Source organism: Anarhichas minor, unplaced genomic scaffold (assembly GCF_050575085.1).
Source record: "Anarhichas minor isolate MPS153535 unplaced genomic scaffold, ASM5057508v1 ptg000017l, whole genome shotgun sequence".
NCBI lineage: Eukaryota > Metazoa > Chordata > Actinopteri > Perciformes > Anarhichadidae > Anarhichas > Anarhichas minor.
The window spans coordinates 16,399,260-16,420,044 of record NW_027466463.1 but is presented as its reverse complement, the minus strand read 5'-3'; the positions used below and the strand labels follow the sequence as shown (position 1 = coordinate 16,420,044).

The window sequence follows — 20,785 nt, the reverse complement described above, 5'->3', positions numbered from 1 at the left end:
ACCTAGATTTTGTCAAAGTATCTGCAGTTGTTCTGTAGTTATCTTTACTTGGATGTCTGTACACACGGTACATACAGTAGAGTTTTCCCATGGGTCACATGGTTCAAGAAGGACTCTTGTGCTCTGTGTTGTTGCAGGGCAGAGGTCATTGGCTGATGTACTGGCCAAAGACACTGGCAACATATCGAACATAAGTGAAAACCCGCAACATTCAGTGTCATGAGTTCGGGCGTCGTATGGAGGATTTAGCAGTCTGTTCGGTGTCTCCACACATTTTCACACATGAAAAGAAGTGCACCTCTGAAGCAATGTTGAATTTCTTGTAACTTTAAGGCTGCATTGTAGTCTGTCAATATCTCCATCAGACCTAAGAGGAATTTTCTTTTCGAAAAATAGGACTTCTGTGGGGAGAGAAATACGACCCTCCTGACAATCAAGCAAAAAGCCTTTGTCTGTGGACTTTTGAATGACAGTCAGTCACTTAAAGGATTGGCCAAGGAGTACAGCATCACATGGCTGCTCTTTGGAGAGGTCCATGCCGGCTGCTGACAGGAAGAACTCTCTGTCCGGTAAATCTGCGCCCGCGTTTTAAACAGGCCGAAGCGAGCCGTGAGGAGAAAGAAATCCCGCCTAAAGGTGCGCGTGAAGAAGGCGTAGAGGAAGGGGTTGGAGCACGAGTTGATCGGGTAGAAGAGGACCAGCAGGAGTTTGGAGTCTGAGACGCTGATGAGAGGGAGCTTGAGGGCGGCTGAGACAGCAAAGAAGGAGATGGGAGCCATGCAGACAAAGTCAGTGAAGATTAGGATGGCCATGCGCTGGGCCACGCAGGTGTCGGCGTGCGCCGGTGCAGACGAAGGGTTGCGGACGGTCAGGTAGATGCTGAGGTAACAGCCGCACACACAGAAGAAGGCCAGGATGTTGAGGAGGAGGAGGGACACCACATAGACCTGAGCCTTCAGAGACTCCACGTCCATGGGCAGGCAGATACTCACCTTCACCACAAACAAATGCACACATTCAAATATCACACCGTGTACAAGGGCCTTGCATGTACTTTATTTCTATTACATAACTGGGGATTAAAAAAACCTCAGCTCTCAAAGGGTTTGTTGTCCAGCGGGCTAAACAAATAGACACCTTTCCCATGTCCTACATGACAGTGGATTGAATATCTTTCCATTTTGGTCAGACAAAAGAAGACATTTAATGACATCACCTTGGGGTTCCAGAAACTAGTCGCCTTGTCTGGCGTTTTACGAACCGATTAATTCATAAAATAAATGTCTAATGAATATAACCACCCCATATATAATGTCATACAAAGCAATACATTACATAAGCTGTTTTTCATATTTTAAACATATTTTGACTGCAAAATTACATTCGTTTGTAGAATATATGTTTATAGACCATTTTGCCCCCCCCCCCAAAAAAACATAAGCAAATTCTGAAAGGACCATACAGTGAATCGTGGTCACAAGGAGTTGAATGGAGAGAGTGTGGTCTATTCAAAACGCTCACCTTGCCGTAGCTGCTGACCCCGACTGTGGGCAGCAAAGCGGCGATCGAGGAGAAGATCCAGCCCGCTGTCATCACGATGCATGCGTGTCTCAGGCGAAGTTTACGGTCGAGCCGCAGAGCGTGTGTGATGGTGTGCCAGCGCTCCACTGTGATCGCTGTTAATGTGAACACAGACAGCTCACTGGCAAACACCTGTAATTGAAACAAACATGGATATTCATGAGTATTGTTGTTATTCATTGTAGAGCTATCATATGTATGCAAAGGACTCCCTGCATGAATACCCACCGTAAAGAAGCCCGCAGCACTGCAGCCCAGGCCCTCCTGCCAGTCTGTGGCGTCGTTGTAGTACTGACCACGTGTGAGCATGTCCACAGTTGCTATTACTACCAGGTAGATGCCCATGCAAAGGTCAGAAAAGGCCAAGTGGCACATGAGGAAACGAGGGACAGTCAGTTTGGAGCGGCTGCCTGACAACGCAACGGTGGGAAGAAAAAGGACAAAAGAAAATCTTGGGGGCCAAAAGGTACTTTGTAAACAAGTATTAACAGTAAAGTTTCCTCAAGTTGATATTCTATTGCTAAAGAGAATAAACCTTAGTTTTGCTTTTATGTGAAAACACAATAATTCCAATAAAAGCAAGGAACTGTAGAAAGGAAGGAAATTAGGAAAGAAGGTAGAGTGGAAGAAAGAACAGACACAAGAAAAGCAGAGAGTAAGGAAGACGGAAGGAAAAAAGGAGATAAATGATGAGAGAAAGTAGGACAGGATAATGGAAGTAGGAAGTTGAGCTAGTAATAATTGTCCCATTTCATACCTAACAAGACCAGAAGTACTGCTGCGTTCCCCAGCAATGCGAGGATAGAGATGATCCAGATGAGGACCCGTAGGGGGACAGCGGACATGATGTCCTCACAGGGGTTAAAGTCATCGGGGGTTGGGCTGCAGGTGATGGAGGTTGAGTTGAAGCAGTTGTCCCTTCGGAAGTTTGGGATTTCCCAAGACCCGGGTTCAGAGCACTTGGAGTGCCACCTCGTTCTAGCACAACAAACAAAAACTGCATATAAACTAAATCTATGAGGTGATTTCACAAAAAAAGATTTGCCAGGAACATCTTGGAAGTGTTTGTTGTTGTAATACTAATTTAAGCCACAAAAGGCTAAAAGGCACAACTCACCCATTTTAAGTCATGAACACAGGAGAGAAACAACTTTAGATCAGAGTTAGAAAATTGTTTTTCTTCCCCAGATTTGGATCTGTTTATTTAATAATAAGGCGTTCAGATATCTTTTGACAACAATGCATGCGTACCCGTTCCTTTTTATACTTTGGAAGGCGCAGCAGTGTGACGGGTAGGTCAGGTAGGCCTCGCTGAGTTTGGTGAAGAGCTGCGGAGGAGGAAGTTTCTTCAGATTACGGGCGGACACAGCGAACAGCATCTCGAGTCGTGTGAGGATGTCGTCCGGCAGGGAGCTGAGGGCTGTCTGGGAAATGTCCCTGCACAAACAACTACACGTTGGTATCTAATAGAGGAGTAACAGTCATTATCATTTCAGAATCAATGCTATGTTTAACAGATGTTTTGTTAAATAGGCATTTGACCTGTGATCAGTTCATAAAAGCTGTTATTTATTTATTTTTTAACTCCAGATTTGCTTCGAATAAAAACACTGAAACTCAAATTTCCTGAGCAGAAATTGTCACGGGAAATGCCACCGTTTGATTGCAAACGGGTTGCTGGGCTGTGGAGTCATAAGACACTACAGCAATGACAGCCCAAGAGAAAAACAAATATGGTGCTCTTCTGATTGCTACTTCAATAGAAATGGGAGTTTCTTTGATTGGGGAATAAACAGAGGAAAAAAATCTCTTCTGCTCTCAGTTTATTTTTACCTTAAATCTGGCATGTTTCTAAGTGTTTCTGGGCCTCCCCACAAACGCCACATTGTTTCTTGTTTTCTCCTAGTTTAATAAGTGATGATGAGGAGGGTGAATCATGTAGGCATGAGTTACTGTTGGATGTCATTCTTACAGAACCACCAACTCACTGGAACCCACAAAGGCGTTGGGATGGATGTGAGTAAGCTGTTCGTTTCCTCTTAGGTATCTAAGAGAGGCAAATGAAATATGTGAGCTGACTTTTTTTTCTTCTTTTCCGTTAAATCTTCTGTTTGTTACCGTGTCTCTGCCTGTGACTCACAATCTGTTTATCTTTGTGCCGTTGAAGGCGTCGCTTGCCACCTCCTCGATGCCATTTCTGGTGAGGTGTCTGTCATGAGAAAGAGAAGCCAAATTACAGTCATGTGGCTCCAACTCAAACAATTCAGAACAATTACTTCTCTGAAGCATCGAAGCTAATTTTAGTTTGTGCAGTTCTTTTGTTCTCAGTGGCTAAAGCTGTATGAGTACACAGAAAACACTAAATAAATGGTTTATTATTGTTATGTAACATTTCCTTAGAGACCTTGGAATCCGTTGGCAAACTAGACTTGTTTGATACATTTGGCAGTATAAACTGATTTTTACTAAACTAATGTAGTAATGCCACAATTTAAAAGTACTCCATTATAAGTAAGAGCCCTGCATTCAAAAATGTTACTCAAGGAATAGTTCAAAATGTAAGTAAAAGTTAAAAAAGTATTATTAGCTAAATGCATTTATTAAAAGTAATTATTATGTGAAAGAACCTTCAGTGTTTTGTTGCTAAATATTGAAATATTTGATTATCATTACTGATGATCCGATTAGGAAATAACTATACAGAAATAGCCAATCTTGTCACTGCCGGTCTTGTTTACTTATGTAGGTCATCAGTATCAAATTGAGACGGTTTCATAACCAGTTAAAAGTTCCTCACAGTAACTTAAAGCTAAAAAAAATCAGAGAAATGCAGTGAAATAAAAAGGACAGTTTTTAGAAAGAAGGAAAACAAAGATATATCAGTAAGAGTGACAAAACTGCAGAAGAATAAGACAAGTGGGAGAAGATAGGACTCAGTAAAGAGGGCAGAGAGCATTTGGGGAACATTCGTCACTGGGCATGTAATGCCCACTTGGAGCTGTGCGAGGGTGGTGCATGTGCTCCTGAGAAACTGATGAATCCCTTACATCTCGGTGATAGTATGAGTGCAGAGGCCTCTGAAGGCATTGGCAGGGACTCCCTTTATGTGGTTGTTCTCCTGCAGGTGACTAAGCAGCACATGGATAAAAACACAGACATGATTAACAACAAATACTGAGAAGTACGTAAATAGTAAGTAGAAAAAACATCAGATATATGTATGTTAAAATATTAGGAATACATGCTACAATCTCCTTTAAATCCACTTCCTTTTTGAAGCTGATAGATGTCAGATGGGAGACAGTTTGAAAATTGATTTTTAGAGGCTGGAAATGAGGGACAGATGGGTTGCACTACTAATATTCTCTTCTGTAAGGACTACTCAGTGCGTAGGTTTTAACTGCAGTGTGATGTCTTCTGGGCATATTTAAGTATGTGTGCAATCCAATAGCCTATATGTATGAATTCTATATAAGTACATAATTGTGTGTGTGGGCATTTGTGGTTCATTTGTATATTGTGTTTAGACCTACAACAGAAAGTCGCCGGCTGTGGAGTTGATCTCTGTCAAGTTTGGAAACGTTGTCAGTCCAGTGTTGTCGATGCGCCTGTGATATGCAGATTAACCACCAAATGTTACTACATCCACACTGCAACCTCTGAACAACAGATACTCTGAGTCATAGGGATGAAATCAGACAATGTCACATAACAATAACAGTTGTGATAATGTCAGTGAATGATTTTGGCAATTTGTACTTTATTACAGTTAGCTTGAAACTGTTTCAAAAGATATAAAGAATCAAAGGTAGTATTTTATTTGTTTGTCGTGAATATATTTAATATGGCTGAAATGATAGATAATACATTTTGTGGAAAAACTTTTTTTCACGAGATGAAGAGTGACACTGTATTTCTCTTCCTGGGGATCAAGGCTAATTAAAGAATGTCTCTGGTCGTGCGAGGGGCCCTTCAGAAGTAGGCCTGTCACCCGTGACCCATTTTGGACTCACAAGCAGCTTGAAAAACACAAACTGGAGAAGAAAGTATTCCTACCCCGCTGCACTCTCACTCAGTACTTACAGAAACTTTAGTTTCACGATGTTCTTGAATGCATCTTGGTGGATGTGTCTCAGGTGTTTTGACTTTGTTATGGTTCTGAAAAGAACACACACTGTCATATAAACGACTGGTCTGACTGTACAATTACAGGGTTTCACCACTGCCATTATCCTGCCACTCATACTCACAACTCGCTGAGTTCAGGGAGATCAGAGAATGCAAAAGCCCCGATACTCTTCAACGCTACATTCTCAGAGATGGTGCTAATGGAAACAAATGTGTAAAGAAGAATATTACATTCATGTCAGCTGTCAGGTCTTCATTCACACTCATCCTGTGATTTTATTTCTCCATCACGCTGCCAAGCTTACTCCTTAGCTGTTTGGGTGATCAGCTTTCTCAGAGTTATCACCGCTTCTTGTTCCATAACAAAGACTAAACACACAAGCACGCTGGATAAAATACGTCACCAGCAGCGGCTCTTAGAAAACTGTATACTCACACATGTGTGAGCCGAGGGTGGCCGGCGAAGGCTAACGCGGTGATGGTCTCGAGCAGGTCGTTCTCCAATATGAAGCTACGGTTGGAGGAGGTGGGGGAAAAAGGAAGAGGGTAACTTAAAGGGTATAAAGGACACTTTCACAGGTACTTTTGGGAGGATCACCACACTTTAAAAAAAGACAATGCTAAGGTACAAGAAGGCCAAAAACACCAAATAGAGAGAAAAAGAAGGCTCTGAACAGTTATGGTCCATTGCAAGCGTTTTAAAGATAAAGCCAACCTTTTCGTCACTAAACAAAAGTCTGAGTGTGTGATGGCATTCCTTTTTGAGCGCAGAAAAATATCTTTTGCACGCAAATAAATTATACTTTGTAGAGAAATTATGATAAAAACGAATTAAACTTGAGCAAACAAACATCCCATCTGTTGCATATTTGCTATTATACACAAACGCTCACAATATAACAGACAAATAAAGATAGTAGCACAAATACAATCCCATACTTTTGAACTCTCGTTTTCCATTCGTTTTAGGGATTTCATGATTAGTTCAAACTTGTGTAAACACTAGAAATATGGGTGATTATTTCAATAAATTAGCTTTATGTACTGTACATAACTTGTTTGGTATTGTCTGAATAAGAGCACAATAAAAGATAAATAAAAAACTAAAGTTTGTAGCACAAATGCAATCCCATATTTTTTTGCTTTCTTGATTTCCATTAGTGTAACATCTCATGTATATACTCTGAATATAGGGGATACTTTTAATACTCCAGCATTACGCAATGTATTTGAATTGAGCTAAACACAAAACTGTATTACTACTAAACTCCTTTTTACTTCCCCTCTGTTTGGATGATCCTTATCTTCAGTGTTTTGACCTCCGTTGATTATGTTCCACATCAACGATTAAACATGAACGACAGACACTTACAGTTTCCTGAGATGCTGCAGGCTGGTGAAGGCGCCCTGGGAAATCACAGTGATCTGCGTCTGCCTGACTTCCCTGTTGATACAGAAACAACCGCTCACATCAGCTCTCAGCGATACACTCATCACAAGAATGGCAACTGAAGACAAATCTTCACAAAGTCATTTGTGGCCGTTTTTGCTGTGAGGTGGCGAATCCATGACCAGTATTTTCACACTCAGGTTGGGGATTTTTTCTTTTCACACAAAGTTTTGTGTACTGAATGTCTGTACAAAGATCTCAAGCTTATTTTGCACCTGGTGTGACTCATAGATCGCATCTAAAATGGCCCTCCAGTGCTGCATACTTGTAAAATATCCTCACTGTTCCTGAGCCTTGACCTTCGAGCAGAACAGAACAGATGAGAACACACACATCGTCGCCTGGGAGTTCGCTGAACTTCTTTTGGGATTAGATGCTACTTCTGCCACAAAGTACGTCCTCATCTGTGTGTGTGTGTGTGTGTGTGTGTGTGTGTGTGTGTGTGTGTGTGTGTGTGTCGGCTAGATTTGTGAGTAAGATTATGTACATCTGTACTTCCTAAGTTTGTTCATGCTGCAATCTTTATGCTGACCCCCACCGTTCCATCCCCTCCTCCTTCTGGCCTTGAGATTCCTTCAAAACCTTTCAAGGGCCCAAAACAACAGGTCAGTGTGTAAACCAGCTCTGTGCCACTTTGTCAAAAACACCTCAACCAACCTTCAACCAACACCTACATAACTTTTGAAAGAATAAATACAATATCCTTCTTCCAAAGTTTGACATTTTAGGAAACAAGATTTTCTTGCCTCAGTTGGGCTAATATGACCAGTAGCGTAAGGTGACTAATGTTAGCTAATATCCTATTCGTCTATTTGTGCTACTTTTATTCTTACTTTTAGCACTGATCCCATAACTGTTGTTTGTGAGCAGTTTTGCGCGCATGTGGACAAAACAATACACAGTCCTGCCACCAGTTTCACTCTGTTCCGCTTACCAACAGCCTGGTAGCGGTGATTAAGCTCCCAGGAGGAGCGATGGGCTTTGAAGCAAATCTTTTAGTGGCCAAACAGTAGAATTACAACCTCTGCGTCCATCACGGCCCAAAAAGACTTTTCCCATTGACTTACATCAGCAAAGAGAGATTTGTAAATCAGGGGCTCCATGGATGTGGAAGATCGCCGGAAGATCCGGGTAACTTTATACTTGAAAGTCAATTTTTTTGTGCTACTGAGCAACTTTCAAAGGAATGAATGGGGCCCCGCCTCCAACGCTGTATCTGGTTCTCTCATGAATATAAACGATGCAACATTTTAAATATTCAAAGAAATCAGCTTTGCAAATGTTTTAGGCGGAAGAAAATGCATTCAACACGTTTGACAGGCTCCATGGACATTTGTGGGACACACTGAATGTAAATGTAACTTTTGTTTGTTTACAAGAAAACTCTACAGGGCATCTTTAATCCGTGGGCACTTTAGAAAGCTGTGGTTATGCTGGCAGTCGTTGTAGTTGAGCAGACACGCTTTGCATACATTGCCTTAAATAAATGAATTTGCAAATTCAGTGTAAAATTCCGCCAGGAGGAGATGAGCCAGGATTATAGAGGAAAGTCTAAATGATTATGCACGCTCATGGGATGTGATATTGAATTGTACACATGCTTTGCTTCCTGAATCTGTATTAGTGTGGGATGGCGACTGAAAAATACTATTTTGGGATGTATTCTCTGAAATATTGATACATGTCACTTGTTGTGCTTGACTGGAGAGACACCACATCGATGTTACACAGCATGAAACTCATCGTAACGAGCTCTACTCAGACTGAGAAAACAGCTGCATGAATTCTGAGCAGCCTAATGTCTGAAAAAATAAGAGTGATTGATTTCAGGGCTGGAGACTACAAATCTACAACAGAAAGTTACATAAAAAAATGGAGTTTGAAAGACATGGGCACTGACAAGGCATGGAGGGTCTGAGTTGCGTTATGGGAATTGTAGTATCCAGTGTTTTTGGAGCTTGACCTGAACTGGAGACTAAAAGTCAGGATATCTTGGATTTTACTGGTTGATACAAAAAAAGACAAACCACAAATAAACTTTCACGAAAACATCTAAAATAAAGGAATGAGTCCAAAGAATATGAATTGGACATAAGGCTCCATAAAAGCATATTCTGTCGATTTCTGTACAGTTTCCAACAAGAAGAGGAACACGAGAGCTATGCAGCTTTGGCGTTACATTGACGTTGTCGAAATTTCCAAACTATCTCTCCGAGATGCGAGCTTTGCAGCCAGCAAGTAAAATGTAAACATCTACAATTGCTGCAGCAATCCGCTTCCCAACATTGCTGCAGATATTTGTGTGCATGAACGATGTACTTACAGGTATTGGGTGTTGCTGGAGATGTTGGAGGGAATCTCTGTGACCCAAAAGTCCAAAACGTACGAGCAGGTGTCAACTCCAGGTTTTATGTCCATCTCAGGGCCACGTGCCGACGCTGCTGCCGTCTTTATCACCACAAACATTAGCATGATCAGAATCATCACTATCATCATTGCAGGCTGTTGTTCAAAGTCCAGGTTGTTGTGTTTTAGGCTTTTTCAAATCTCCTTGTTTTTCTTCCTTTTATCTTCCCACTAAGATTTTGTCTGTTCACGTTTCTCTATCTCCCACGTGGTGTTGCACATGTATACAGGTCTTCCACTAAAACCCACATTCCACATTTGATGTGAATGTTTTTGCTAATTTGTCCGTCTATGCACCCTGGGGGGACCGCGAGGTCGAAGAAAGAAGAAGCGTGAGGTGCTCTGGTGCCTTCTGCCATGCAGTGGTGAATAATGGGGGTGGGACTGGGGTAAAAAGCTCTATGGTTGTCTGAGGATGTAGGAGGTCTCTGCTGGGTTGTGTGTAGACTGTGTGTAAAAAGCACCACATCCTTGCACAGATCCTGATAGGATGTCGTGATAGAGACAATTATTTTCAACTCTTGCAAATGACGTGCTCAACGTTTCACAACAAGACTCAAGAAAACAGATTTTTTTACCAACTGGTTGGAGGTTAAAGAAAAAATATTTTTTAAGTTTCTTTTCATATTCCATTTTAATGGATTAACCAACAATATTATTTATTGATTTATTCAGTTGTATTATTTGGAGGATCCACTATTTTTAAATTACTTTTCAATTTGAAATAGTTTATTGTTGTTTTTTGGTGAGTAAATCTGGATCAATTACAGTTTAGGAGTAAATAATACAGACATCAGGGTGTATGTTATTTTTGGCTGATTGATTTCTTTTTAGCTTCAGAGTTATGTCAACAAACGAACAAAAAAAGAATAATTATCGGGAACAGGCGTGAATCTGTTTTGTCTCATGTCTGATATTGGTGTTGAAAGATGAGCACACTTTGATAGCGATGGACATAATATTCTTTTCTACTGCACTCCCCACACGTCAGCAGGACAGCCAGCTTGCAAGGACACTCTCTGCATTCACACACTCACTCACACACACTTACACACTCACACACACACACACACACACACACACACACACACACACACACACACACACACACGCTTATGACACAAACAAATCTTTCTTTTTACATTTTCTCCTTTATACATCTTCAGCTTCTGCTTGATTTTTGATACATAAATGCTTGTGGTGTGCTGTGGGAACTCAATGTGGATGAACAGAGCTCTTTATAATTTATTCTAATGCAGGAAGAAAAGTGCAGCCTTGAGCTCTTAACACGACCACACACACACACACACACTCAAGCACTCTCTCACAGTTTTGCCTATACACAAGGTGAGCAAGAAACAGAAACACAGGGAGATAGAGGCTGACAAATGCAGCTGCACAAAGGAGTGGAAATGAAGGACTGAGGAAGAGGAAGAGGAAGATCCATGACATCTGTGTGTATGTGTATGTGCTGATACCTGATATGCATTTGTTGATGAATTGTTTGCTGATTGTTCTGCACCTGTGCAGGGGAGGTGTGGATGAAAATATTGAGTAGTTTTTTTTATTATGCTGCAGAATGCAACTATCTCCATTTAATAAGTGGTCAAGTTCCAGAGGCCTGCTAGTGCACATTTCCATTCACAGAGTTAGTGGGGCACTTTCAGGACAGATATCGTTAATGTTATTAGACCCACCTGGGGGTTTCCTGCGATGACAAGCCAAATGTCAGTTGTGAAGAAGGTGTATTGGTGATGTACAAGCCCACACCTTGATTGGTTTCCTTTTCAGAATTTGTTATTGGCCAACATTTCAGTTCATGACAGTGTATTGCTAAAACTAAAGACCAAATGCTTGTGTTACCTGTACTTTAAAACACATTTGAATGTGAATGTCCTAAACTGAAGAATAATTAAGCTCTCTCTCCAGTTTTCATCCATCCATGTTTTGTTTGCTGGTGCGCAATGAGCATTTCAGCCTTATTGGACTGTGGGTTTGTAAATGTAATTGTTGGTGGTGTATGTTGACTCAAGGTAACGAATAGCCCCCTTTTCAAAGCAGCCAGTTTGACATGTCATAGCAGGTGTAACACAGGTGTAATTGATCAAACTAATTATGCTTCTGTTTCGTGTGTCACTTCCATTCCCGTGAGCCATCATGCGCAATATCAGGGCCTTGACCCACCTTAATGCAACAGGGTCATAATTAACGACGTTATTAATTACACCTGTGTTTACCCTGCAATCAAATGTCAAAATGGCTGCTGTGAAAAGGACCTATTGGCCTCTAGCGAGCCCCGGAGTTGTTTCTTATTTACCCCGTGAATATAGCACGGCTGTGTCTTTATCCTAGACTTAGACTTGACTGTGGTCAAGGACAGCGCAGCGGCAGATGGCTACAGCCTAACACAAGCCTTTTGTTGAGCACAGCCTATTCAAAGCAAAAATAAAAGGAAAAGACGAGCAGTGAGAGAACCAGACAGCGAGACTCGGGAGGTGTTTATTGAAATAGCAGGTCCTTGTAGCGTCTCTCACCTGAGGATGCATGCTCAGCCCTGCAGGCTCAGGGATCTTTCATCCGGCAAACAGCAACTCTACAGAGACTTATATACCACTCAGTGCACTGAGTCATACTTCAAAGCCCTGTGTGGTGTGTGCGAGGGGGTATTTATGTGTGTCTGCTGTCCCAGTTAGACTCAGTGGGACTTGGAAGAAAAGGTGCAACTTTCCTTAATTTATGGAGCAAGTGGTGAGAAGTACTTAGCACTTACCTAGCATCTACTGTATTCATACTAGCTTATTGCACTTATTGTTTTTATATTAGCTTGTGGCACTTATTGCATTCCTTTGTTTCTGCACTGTACGTTGGCTCTGGTTTATGCTCTTAGATGCTTGTTTGAGGTAGGGACATGCACTTATTACTTCTGGTGACTAGTTGTTCTCTCGAAAACCGATGTTGAATACACTTATTGTAAGTCGCTTTGGATAAAAGCGTCTGCTAAATGACTGTAATGTAATGTAATGGAATAGAAATGTTTGGAAATCTGCAATGTGTAGATAGTTTGTTGGGAGCAGATGGTTAAAGAAATATTTCCACATTTTGGGAAATATGCTGATTTGCTTTCTGGCAGAGAGTTTGATGTGAAGATCAGCACCACAATCTGCTTGTTTTTTCTTCGCCAAAGAACAATATATTTTCATTATCGATTAATCTACCAATTATTTTACACTCTAATGGAAATGTGGAATTATATTTCTGCTACAAACGTTTTTAAAACATTTCTATTTGTTCTTCATTGTGTGCTTATGTGCATAATAGCAAACATGCAACAGATGGGATTTTTGTTTCCTCAAATTGAATTAGTGTTTAAATATGTTGGTCTCAGCCATGGACGCTGGTGTTTTCTGTGCTCACAAAGTAATCGTCGTTAAACTTTGTGAAAATCACAAAGGTTTCCATGTTTAATAGAAGCTGTTGTCTTGGATAAGGGTTTTGTCTTAGAATAAGAAAAGTACACATCAGGAATAACCTGTATTTATTTTTTCAGAAACACAGATGAATAGAAAATGCTGACTTGTGGAACAATGAGACGATTATCCGACTTGTTGCCTCTGTTTGCAGACATGATTGATTAATCGTTGAAGTCTCAAATTTAAAAAATGTACCTGCATCTCTAAATCAAAATATTTAATATGTGGTATGGTGGTTGTTAAGTGCAACAATAAGACAAGTATTTAGAATAAAGGTGTCAACATAGGGGTAAAAACGAAATAGTCTGGTAAACACTTGACAAAACGACAAATTGTAATTTTCCAACTCCTGTTTTTGTACAGATGAAACAAACGAGGTATAACATGCTAATTAGTGAGCTTATAGGAGCTGCCTGTGTCCCCGTTTCCAGCAGTGTATCTAACAGACAGACACTGGTATTGATATTCTCGTTTAACTCTCCACCAGAAGGCAAATGTTGAACTATTCCTTTAAAGATCTGCTTCCTAACACAATATGATTTGCTTTTAGTTTGTGTTAATCGGCCACTTATCTCTCATGGCCGACATGGGACGCAGTATTTCTGTCTGCAGGTGAATGGGAGCAAAAACCAACACACAAACGCACTCCAGGCTCACTTGGGTAATATTTTATTTACTCGTTAATCTTCAAAACTATTTTTCATAATAAATTTCCACTTTATGTTCATCAAAGAACCGTAACAATAAAAATAAAAGAAAATACTGTAGAAAAATTGTACATATAGAAAATAAACATGGTTAATGAACACCTAGATGTAGAATCCCATTGATTGAGACGCCTCCTTTGTTTCTGATGGCAACACAACAGAGATAGAGGGGAAAGAAAGCGATAGACACGGAGGCACTGGGAGGGCAGAGAGGGAAACATACTAAACGAGGGGAAAACAAGAGAAGGGAGAAAAAGGAGGTCAAGGCCAGTTGAGGATGGAGAGAATAAGGGAATATGTTAAGTTAATTTTATACTTTGAAATCTCACACAAAGTCCTTTTTATGTTCTTTTTTGCTCTCGAGCATTTTGCATGCATCTGTCTAGTTGGTTACGTTGCTTGGAAGATCTGGAGGGGTTCATGTCATGGCACTGTTTGTATTGATGTATCGTGGGGCTACAATTCTTGAGCTATAGAGGGCTCAGACACTGCAGAAGTCCAAAAACAGATAATAACACTGGAGCCCGGATCGGAAACCCACCCGTCTATCCTGCATTGGTCACGTCATGAACATTGATAAATCAGTCAACTAATAGCATGAAGACAAAAGGACACAAAGAGAAAGAGAGAAAAGGGAGAGCCAATAAAAATCGAAGCAACTCAGGTTGTCATGTAGTCAATGACATCGTGAACTGGACTTTTCTATCTATTAGCAACACATGGTAACATTTACTTTGTCCTGTTTTGATTATTTTTCCTCGGCTGTTTTTTGCTAAAAAAAGGTGGTTGGTTAGAGCAGGTATAGTGGGCGTGGCCTGTAAGACATCAGGCTAGAAAACAGGACGTGGCCTGTGATGGACGCACAGATCCAGGCATTGCGCTGGAGTTACACTGCAACCCGCAACACCCCCCCCCCCCCCCTCTCTCTCTCCTCCTCCCACAAACAAACCTACCACTTCTGGACTTATTAGTGGGACACTCCACCACTTCACAGCACATCTCAGAGACTCAGGCATGCAGCACACTCGAGATGGTCACACTTTGTCAACGAGGATTTTGAACTGAGAGTCGAGTCGGAGATTAAATCGTGGTTGAATCCCACAGACTGAAAACCGTTTTGAAGTGCGTGTTTAGGAATACTTCAAGCCAAGGTGGTAAGTTTATGATGGTGGTGCGTCACGGTGTAACCTCTGGAGTTTCAACGCGGTATAAATCACACGGAGTAAGATAATTCACGTGCAATAAGACCCCCCCCTCCCTTCCCCAAAGAGTCTATTCTGCCCAAATGTTCTTCATAGTCATCATTATCATTGCAATAACAATTATCATAATGGTCATTGTCATTTTCACCATTGTCTTCTTGTATAGTCTTCAGTGTCAGTTATGAAGATATGGTGAGTCTTTACCATTGCAGGTACGTGTATGTCTGCAGGTTTAGATTGTTTTTATTTTTTTCTGTGTGTGCATGTGTGCTGTGTGTGTGTATATGTGTGTGTAACACCGCAGTCATGTGCGACTGGTGCCTGTAGGTAGCATCTGAAGTCTCAAGTATCCTGTCCAGGAAAATATCTCAGTTTTTCCACTGATTCCACCTTTTGTGATTTACAGGGTGCCGTAAAAACATCAGCACCACAGCCCATCCATTATGTTAACGGCACCAGCCATGCCTCTGCCTATTCACTCGTAAGTCACTGTCTCTATGGCTACACCCTGATTTCCTGTCCCGTCGCTTGGGGTAAGACTTGGACCGCGAGCGTGCTTGTTTCTTCAGCATCCTCGGTGCTTCAGCGAGTCCCATCTGCTGACAAAGAGGAAGGCCAAGAAGCTTGGAAGAGACACTTAGCGCTTTTACTTCATCTTTGTTCTGCTGGCCTCTCTCTCAGCACACTCAGTCTGCCATGTGCTTCACTTAAAAGTCTTCCTTGACCTCTTTGAGTCCAACACGAGAGGTCCCACTGTGGCAGGGGGAGTGACTGGTCTTTTTTATCTGGCTGGCTCCAAAATGGTTCTTTACTGGGAGTTGAACTGGTGCATTTTTATCATTTGGAATGGTGTTTATGTTCATAAAATAAGTCTCTCTCAGAGGCTCTGCTCATTGGTAAATACTGTACAATAAGGGTCCATGCCCTTGGGCCAGTCTGTACGTGTGTGTGTATGTTTGTGCTTAAATGTATGTGTGCTCGAATATGTGTATGTTTGTGCTTGCCAGCTTGTGTGCAGATGTGATTATTGGAGAGTAAACATTAACATCAGCGTGTCTATGTCAGTGTGTACGGGTGTATCTTCTTTTTTTTTTGAGAATATATCTATTTATGTACATATACCGTTATATATAAAGGTGTATGCGTATATGTCTGCACGTTGGACGTCTTCCGACCTCAGACGTAGTACTCCTTGTCTTTGTTCTTCTTGTTCTTGGAGATCTTGGCGATCCCCAGCGGCTTGTCCTTGGCGCTGCCGTTGGGCTGTGTGGCTGAGTTGCTGATGTAGTTGCGGCTCTCGTCCACGTGGTAGGAGCCCTCGTCACGGTTGCGGTACTTGTACATGGCGTAGAGGAGGATGAGGATGCAGAGGGCCGCGGCCGCCACGATGCCCACCACCATACCCGTGGTGCTGCTGCTCTCCCGAACCACCTCGGATGGAACTGAGAACACCTTCACCTCCGGCAGGGGAGGGCGGGCTGTGAGGGGAGGCAAGTCATGTTACATCACAGTTTACGGCATTATTGATTTGTATTACATGCCAGGGTGATGGTTGGAGGGCTGGAGCAAGAAGATACAATGTATTATCATGATGAATTATTTGACGTGCTTTTTGCATAATGATACGTGCTGGCAAGGGAAGGCTGCAGCTTAGAGCCAAAGCCATTTACATATTATCACATAATGTGTAAACAGATTACATTACACCGTGTTGAGATGACGGGCCAGAGCACAGGTGCACATTATATCACTTTTATTACATTTGACGCTTTATGGCATACACAGGCAGCGAGGGCTGCAGAGTGGTGATGTACAGCATGACACCATATTAAATGATTATTGGTGAAAGAATATGCATGTGTATTCTACGCACTGAATGGAGTAGAGTGAGGGGGAAAGAAGGAAAAGGAAAAAGGGAAAGAAACTGCTGTAAAAAGTAGATGAAATACGGGATAAGGGAAGGTGAGGGGAGGGTGAAAGCAGAGGAAGAGATGGAGATGAAGATTGGGGAGTGGATGGAGAGTGTTAGGTGATGCCCGGAGGCAAAAACCTAAGTGGAAATGAAAAATTCATTGTTGCGAGCGACCAAACGGCAGGAAAAAAATGGGCGTTAGGGATTGTGGTGAACACATGAAGGGAAAAAAAACCTTCAAAGAGGCGGTGTGATGTGAGTGTTTGTGCGGGAGGGGTAGTCTCACCTGAACTGGGGTCACAGGGGTCAATGTCTTCGTCATCGCTGGGACACTCAGCGGACGCCACCAGCAGGTCGTCTGCCGACTACGGAGAGAGGAAACAGTGGGAACATGAACACACGTACACAGACACAAAGTCTTCAGCCTGTGCTCCACACCCCTTCTGTTTATTTTCTACATGTGTGAGCACACAGCACCAATCCATCGCCCACTCGTTTTCCAGTTTGCCACAAACACTTTGGCTGTTACGGCCCCCGGCAACGGCAGGCGGCCAAAACTAGAGTACCACGGAGAGAAGAAGAAAAGAGGAGGGAGGAGAGAATCATTGAATTCTGTTTAAAGTCACAGGGGGACAGTCAGTTATCATCTTCTCCTCTCTTGACCCTCCCCCTCTTTTTTCTCTTCTGGCCTTTCCATCTCCCACACCTCCCCGCTTCCCTCTGTTCTGCTCTCTCCATCTGATATTGGCTAATGTTCATGTGAGCATGGAGAATGCGCAACGTGAAGCCAAAGAGAGGAAGAAATCCACATTCTTTATTTCCATTAAATATTCCAGTCATGCGCTTCATTTAAATCTCCTTTATTTAACACCTCTCCACAAGCACCATGTCAATAACCCACTTACGTTCGCCCTCTAACCTACATCAACCGAGTGATATCTCAACAATCGCGTATCCTCCGCGCCTCGCTCCCTCTCGATGGGAAAGGTGCCCTTTTTCCTATCCATCCTTGCTCCTCCTGTTGCCATGGCAACTCTAAGTTCAAGCTGTTAAAAATGATGGGGAATAAAAAAAGGAGTATGCACTCTCAGTGGGGACCTGTGCATTGATTTGCCATTCCAGCCAGGGGTATGAGGAGAGGGGGAGGAGGGGAGGGGGGGCAGTGAAAGATAGATTGATGGATAAAAGGAATTTCAGGGGAATATGGGAGAAAGAGAGAGAAGAGAAGACGGGATAGGAGGAGGAGGAGGAGGAGGACTTCAAAGTGCTGCGGTCTTTACTCAACACCTTGCTAATGTGCCCGCATATTCATGAACTATACTGTTAAATATCGCCCGCCCCGACGCTTCGGCGTGAGATATGTGAATATGTGTGTGTTTTTTAACCACACTGGGCGCTCAGTGCCAGCACTAAATTAAAATTGGATTGTGATGCATTGCAGTAGATGGTAGTAACCCACAGAATAAAGGAGAGAGGAGAGAGAGCTGCAGAGCTATAAAAGAGATGAGCTCTCGATGCAGATTACAACCAGCCCAGAACAGAATCTGAACCAAATGAAAGTACTAAGTGCTCCATGATGTCTTAGCTAAAAACCTACAAGCTGAAATTCATTAAGCTTTTTCTTTATCCTTGGTTCCTTTATTTCTTTGCCTCCTCGCCTTTGTAAGAACATATTACATAAGGTTAGAGAAAGCAAGCACTAAGTTCATTCATCTGAAAAAGCCCGCACTGGCTTCGTATGGTGTGGTCTTGACAAGTCGACTGTGGTTTGGTTTGGCCTGAAACATATATTAAGTTATTGATGCTTGACTCTGTCTCTTTCCTCGGCTGCCTTTCCAATCAGTTCTGCCCACTGGGCTGTCAAATGCTGCTAGGGTGAGCTTAGCCTCTGGAATCCAGCCAGTCAATAAACCTCTGTGCCTTTGCCAGGATCCAAAGAGCACAAGAACCAATCAGCCAGTAGGAAACACATCACCCCTGTCTGTCACTGATCAATGTTGTGCCACCATGCTTGATTATTGATCCAAAAGACACCTATATGCGCCCTCCACGGGAGCCTGTTTTGAATCCTAAATTTCAGTAAAACCAAAGCCGACAAGTACATTTAACAATGCCCCTCCCCCCTCCCCTCGTCAGCTGACCACCCCATTCAACCGGCAAGGTGTCATTTGGAATATTGATCCACCTATCACATGGTAGACAATGCACACAAGGAAAACTAGAGACATGCCAGACACAACTTAAATCACATCAATAACCCACAGAAGTGTATAGAAGATGCACTAAAGAGATATGTCCAAGAGACCCCCGCCCCTCCGTCTCACCCTCCCTCTCTGCCCCCATCTTTTCAAAGTCTATCAATAGAGCATGCGGACATAATGATGGACACAGATGCACAACGATAGGAGGGGATAAAAGAGACACAAAAGGGAAGAGAAAGGGAAGAGAGAGAGAGAGCATGAAGAGAAGGATATCTGCATGCTGAAAGAGCAAAATCTCTACCTGAGCAGCCGAACAGTGCCAACGACCGTCCATGCCTCCCTGACTGCCTAGTTCACACATAGTAGCTGCCCTCTGTCCTCACACACTCTTGCAGGAGATTCAACAGCTTGTCAGTTACTTTCACAACTGGAAATCAAACACACATGTACACACGCAAGCTCTATGATAGCCAAACACGCTCCATTGCTCTTTTGCTATTGAGACACATCTACACAGGCACACAAAGCATACACCAAATCAGGCTGAAGTTGGCAGGCTAATGAAGAGATCCTGGCGAGAGAGGAGAAAAGCTAGCTCCACTACTGCAGATGGTGAGATAGACTCATACACCGCCTGCATTAACAGCCTATCACTGGAGCTCAACCACAGAGAGAGAAAGGGAGGGAGGGAGAGAGGAGAGAAGGGGGGGGGGGAGTGATGGGTAAATATGGAAAAGCTATGGAGGGAGAGAGAGCGCAAAGGAGAATGAGAAGAAAGGAAAAGTGGAAAGTGAGCGAAGGAGGAGGGAGAAAGAATCTCCAGAAGATGGATAGCGGGCAGAAGAAAAGTAAGAGGGAGGAAAAGATGTGAAGAAGATAAAGGAAAAAAAACCAGACAGGGAGGGAGGATGGGAGCGAATGAGCATTAAGTGTTCAGAGAGCTCGTAGAAGTGTCTGGGTCAGCTGACTCCTGATAGCCAATCGGGCACCGCTCTGAGCCTCAGGTTTCTTCTATCAGTCTTCCCGTCGAGCACAGGTACACACACACACACACACACACACACACACACACACACACACACACACACACACACACGAGCGCACACATCCACAGACAGACACCGAAGATCAAAAAACCAAAAACTCCACTCTGTGACTCAGAGCAGCCTGTAGCATAAACACTCACACACTCTCACACAATCTCTCTCGCTGGTGCTCAGCTGTCATGCATTATTAATCCCTTTTATTTTTCAACATGCAAAAGAAAAAAACAACAGTGGACTTCAGGAGGAGGCACATAACACATTGTTACTGCACAAAGTACTGTCGGTAAGAGTGAACCCATAGGGGGGGGGGGGGCACTTTAAAACACACCCTCGGACCCGAAGCACCTTTGGAAGACATCTCTCACTGCCCCTCCTCTGATGCAATGTGCTGCAATTCAAGCATATTGTTCTCAATCCACCTGAGTGTTTGTGTGTGTGTGTGTGTGTGTGTGTGTGTGCAGCCTGTGTTCACATTATGTGTGTGTGTGCTGGTTAAGGCCAGGTTGGTTGCCAGGCAACACAAGGCAGCCTCAATGGAGAGGCTGTAGATTATTCTTAAACAAGACCAACACACACACACACACACACACACACACACACACACACACACACACACACACACACACACACAAGTTTGGGGGCCAGCAGGAGTGATTTGACTTCCATAGATAAGCACACTGCA

General features: G+C 42.8%; 2 protein-coding genes across 4 annotated transcripts in view; both read right to left on the bottom strand.

Annotated features, from left to right (window-relative positions):
• Positions 1 to 473: 473 nt before the first annotated feature.
• On the bottom strand, positions 474 to 9,655 carry fshr (follicle stimulating hormone receptor). Its single transcript, XM_076092799.1, has 14 exons — positions 9,483 to 9,655; positions 7,082 to 7,153; positions 6,146 to 6,220; positions 5,832 to 5,906; positions 5,665 to 5,739; positions 5,115 to 5,189; positions 4,629 to 4,709; positions 3,722 to 3,790; positions 3,554 to 3,628; positions 2,833 to 3,018; positions 2,339 to 2,559; positions 1,810 to 1,991; positions 1,522 to 1,713; positions 474 to 992 (listed from the first exon to the last, which is right to left on the bottom strand). Exons 1-14 carry the CDS (start codon positions 9,653 to 9,655, stop codon positions 474 to 476), a joined length of 2,070 nt encoding a protein of 689 aa, XP_075948914.1.
• Positions 9,656 to 16,120: 6,465 nt separating this feature from the next.
• nrxn1a (neurexin 1a) overlaps positions 16,121 to 20,785 on the bottom strand; it is a 50,063-nt gene continuing 45,398 nt past the window's right edge. For all 3 annotated transcript variants that reach the window (XM_076093947.1, XM_076093948.1, XM_076093949.1), the window contains 2 exons: positions 17,143 to 17,221; positions 16,121 to 16,422 (listed from right to left, as the gene is read on the bottom strand). In XM_076093947.1, the coding sequence (XP_075950062.1) occupies positions 16,121 to 16,422; positions 17,143 to 17,221 (381 nt within the window). The remainder of the gene's footprint in view (positions 16,423 to 17,142; positions 17,222 to 20,785) is intronic.

Bases quoted from the DNA above. Each gene is read 5' to 3' on its own strand.
- fshr (XM_076092799.1), bottom strand. From the start codon at position 9,655: ATGATGATAGTGATGATTCTGATCATGCTAATGTTTGTGGTGATAAAG. The intron at 3,791-4,628 runs GTAAGGGATTCA...TTCTCATGACAG, and splicing joins ACTCATACTATCACCGAGAT to ACACCTCACCAGAAATGGCA. The intron at 993-1,521 runs GTGAGCGTTTTG...TTTGTGGTGAAG, and splicing joins GGGTCAGCAGCTACGGCAAG to GTGAGTATCTGCCTGCCCAT.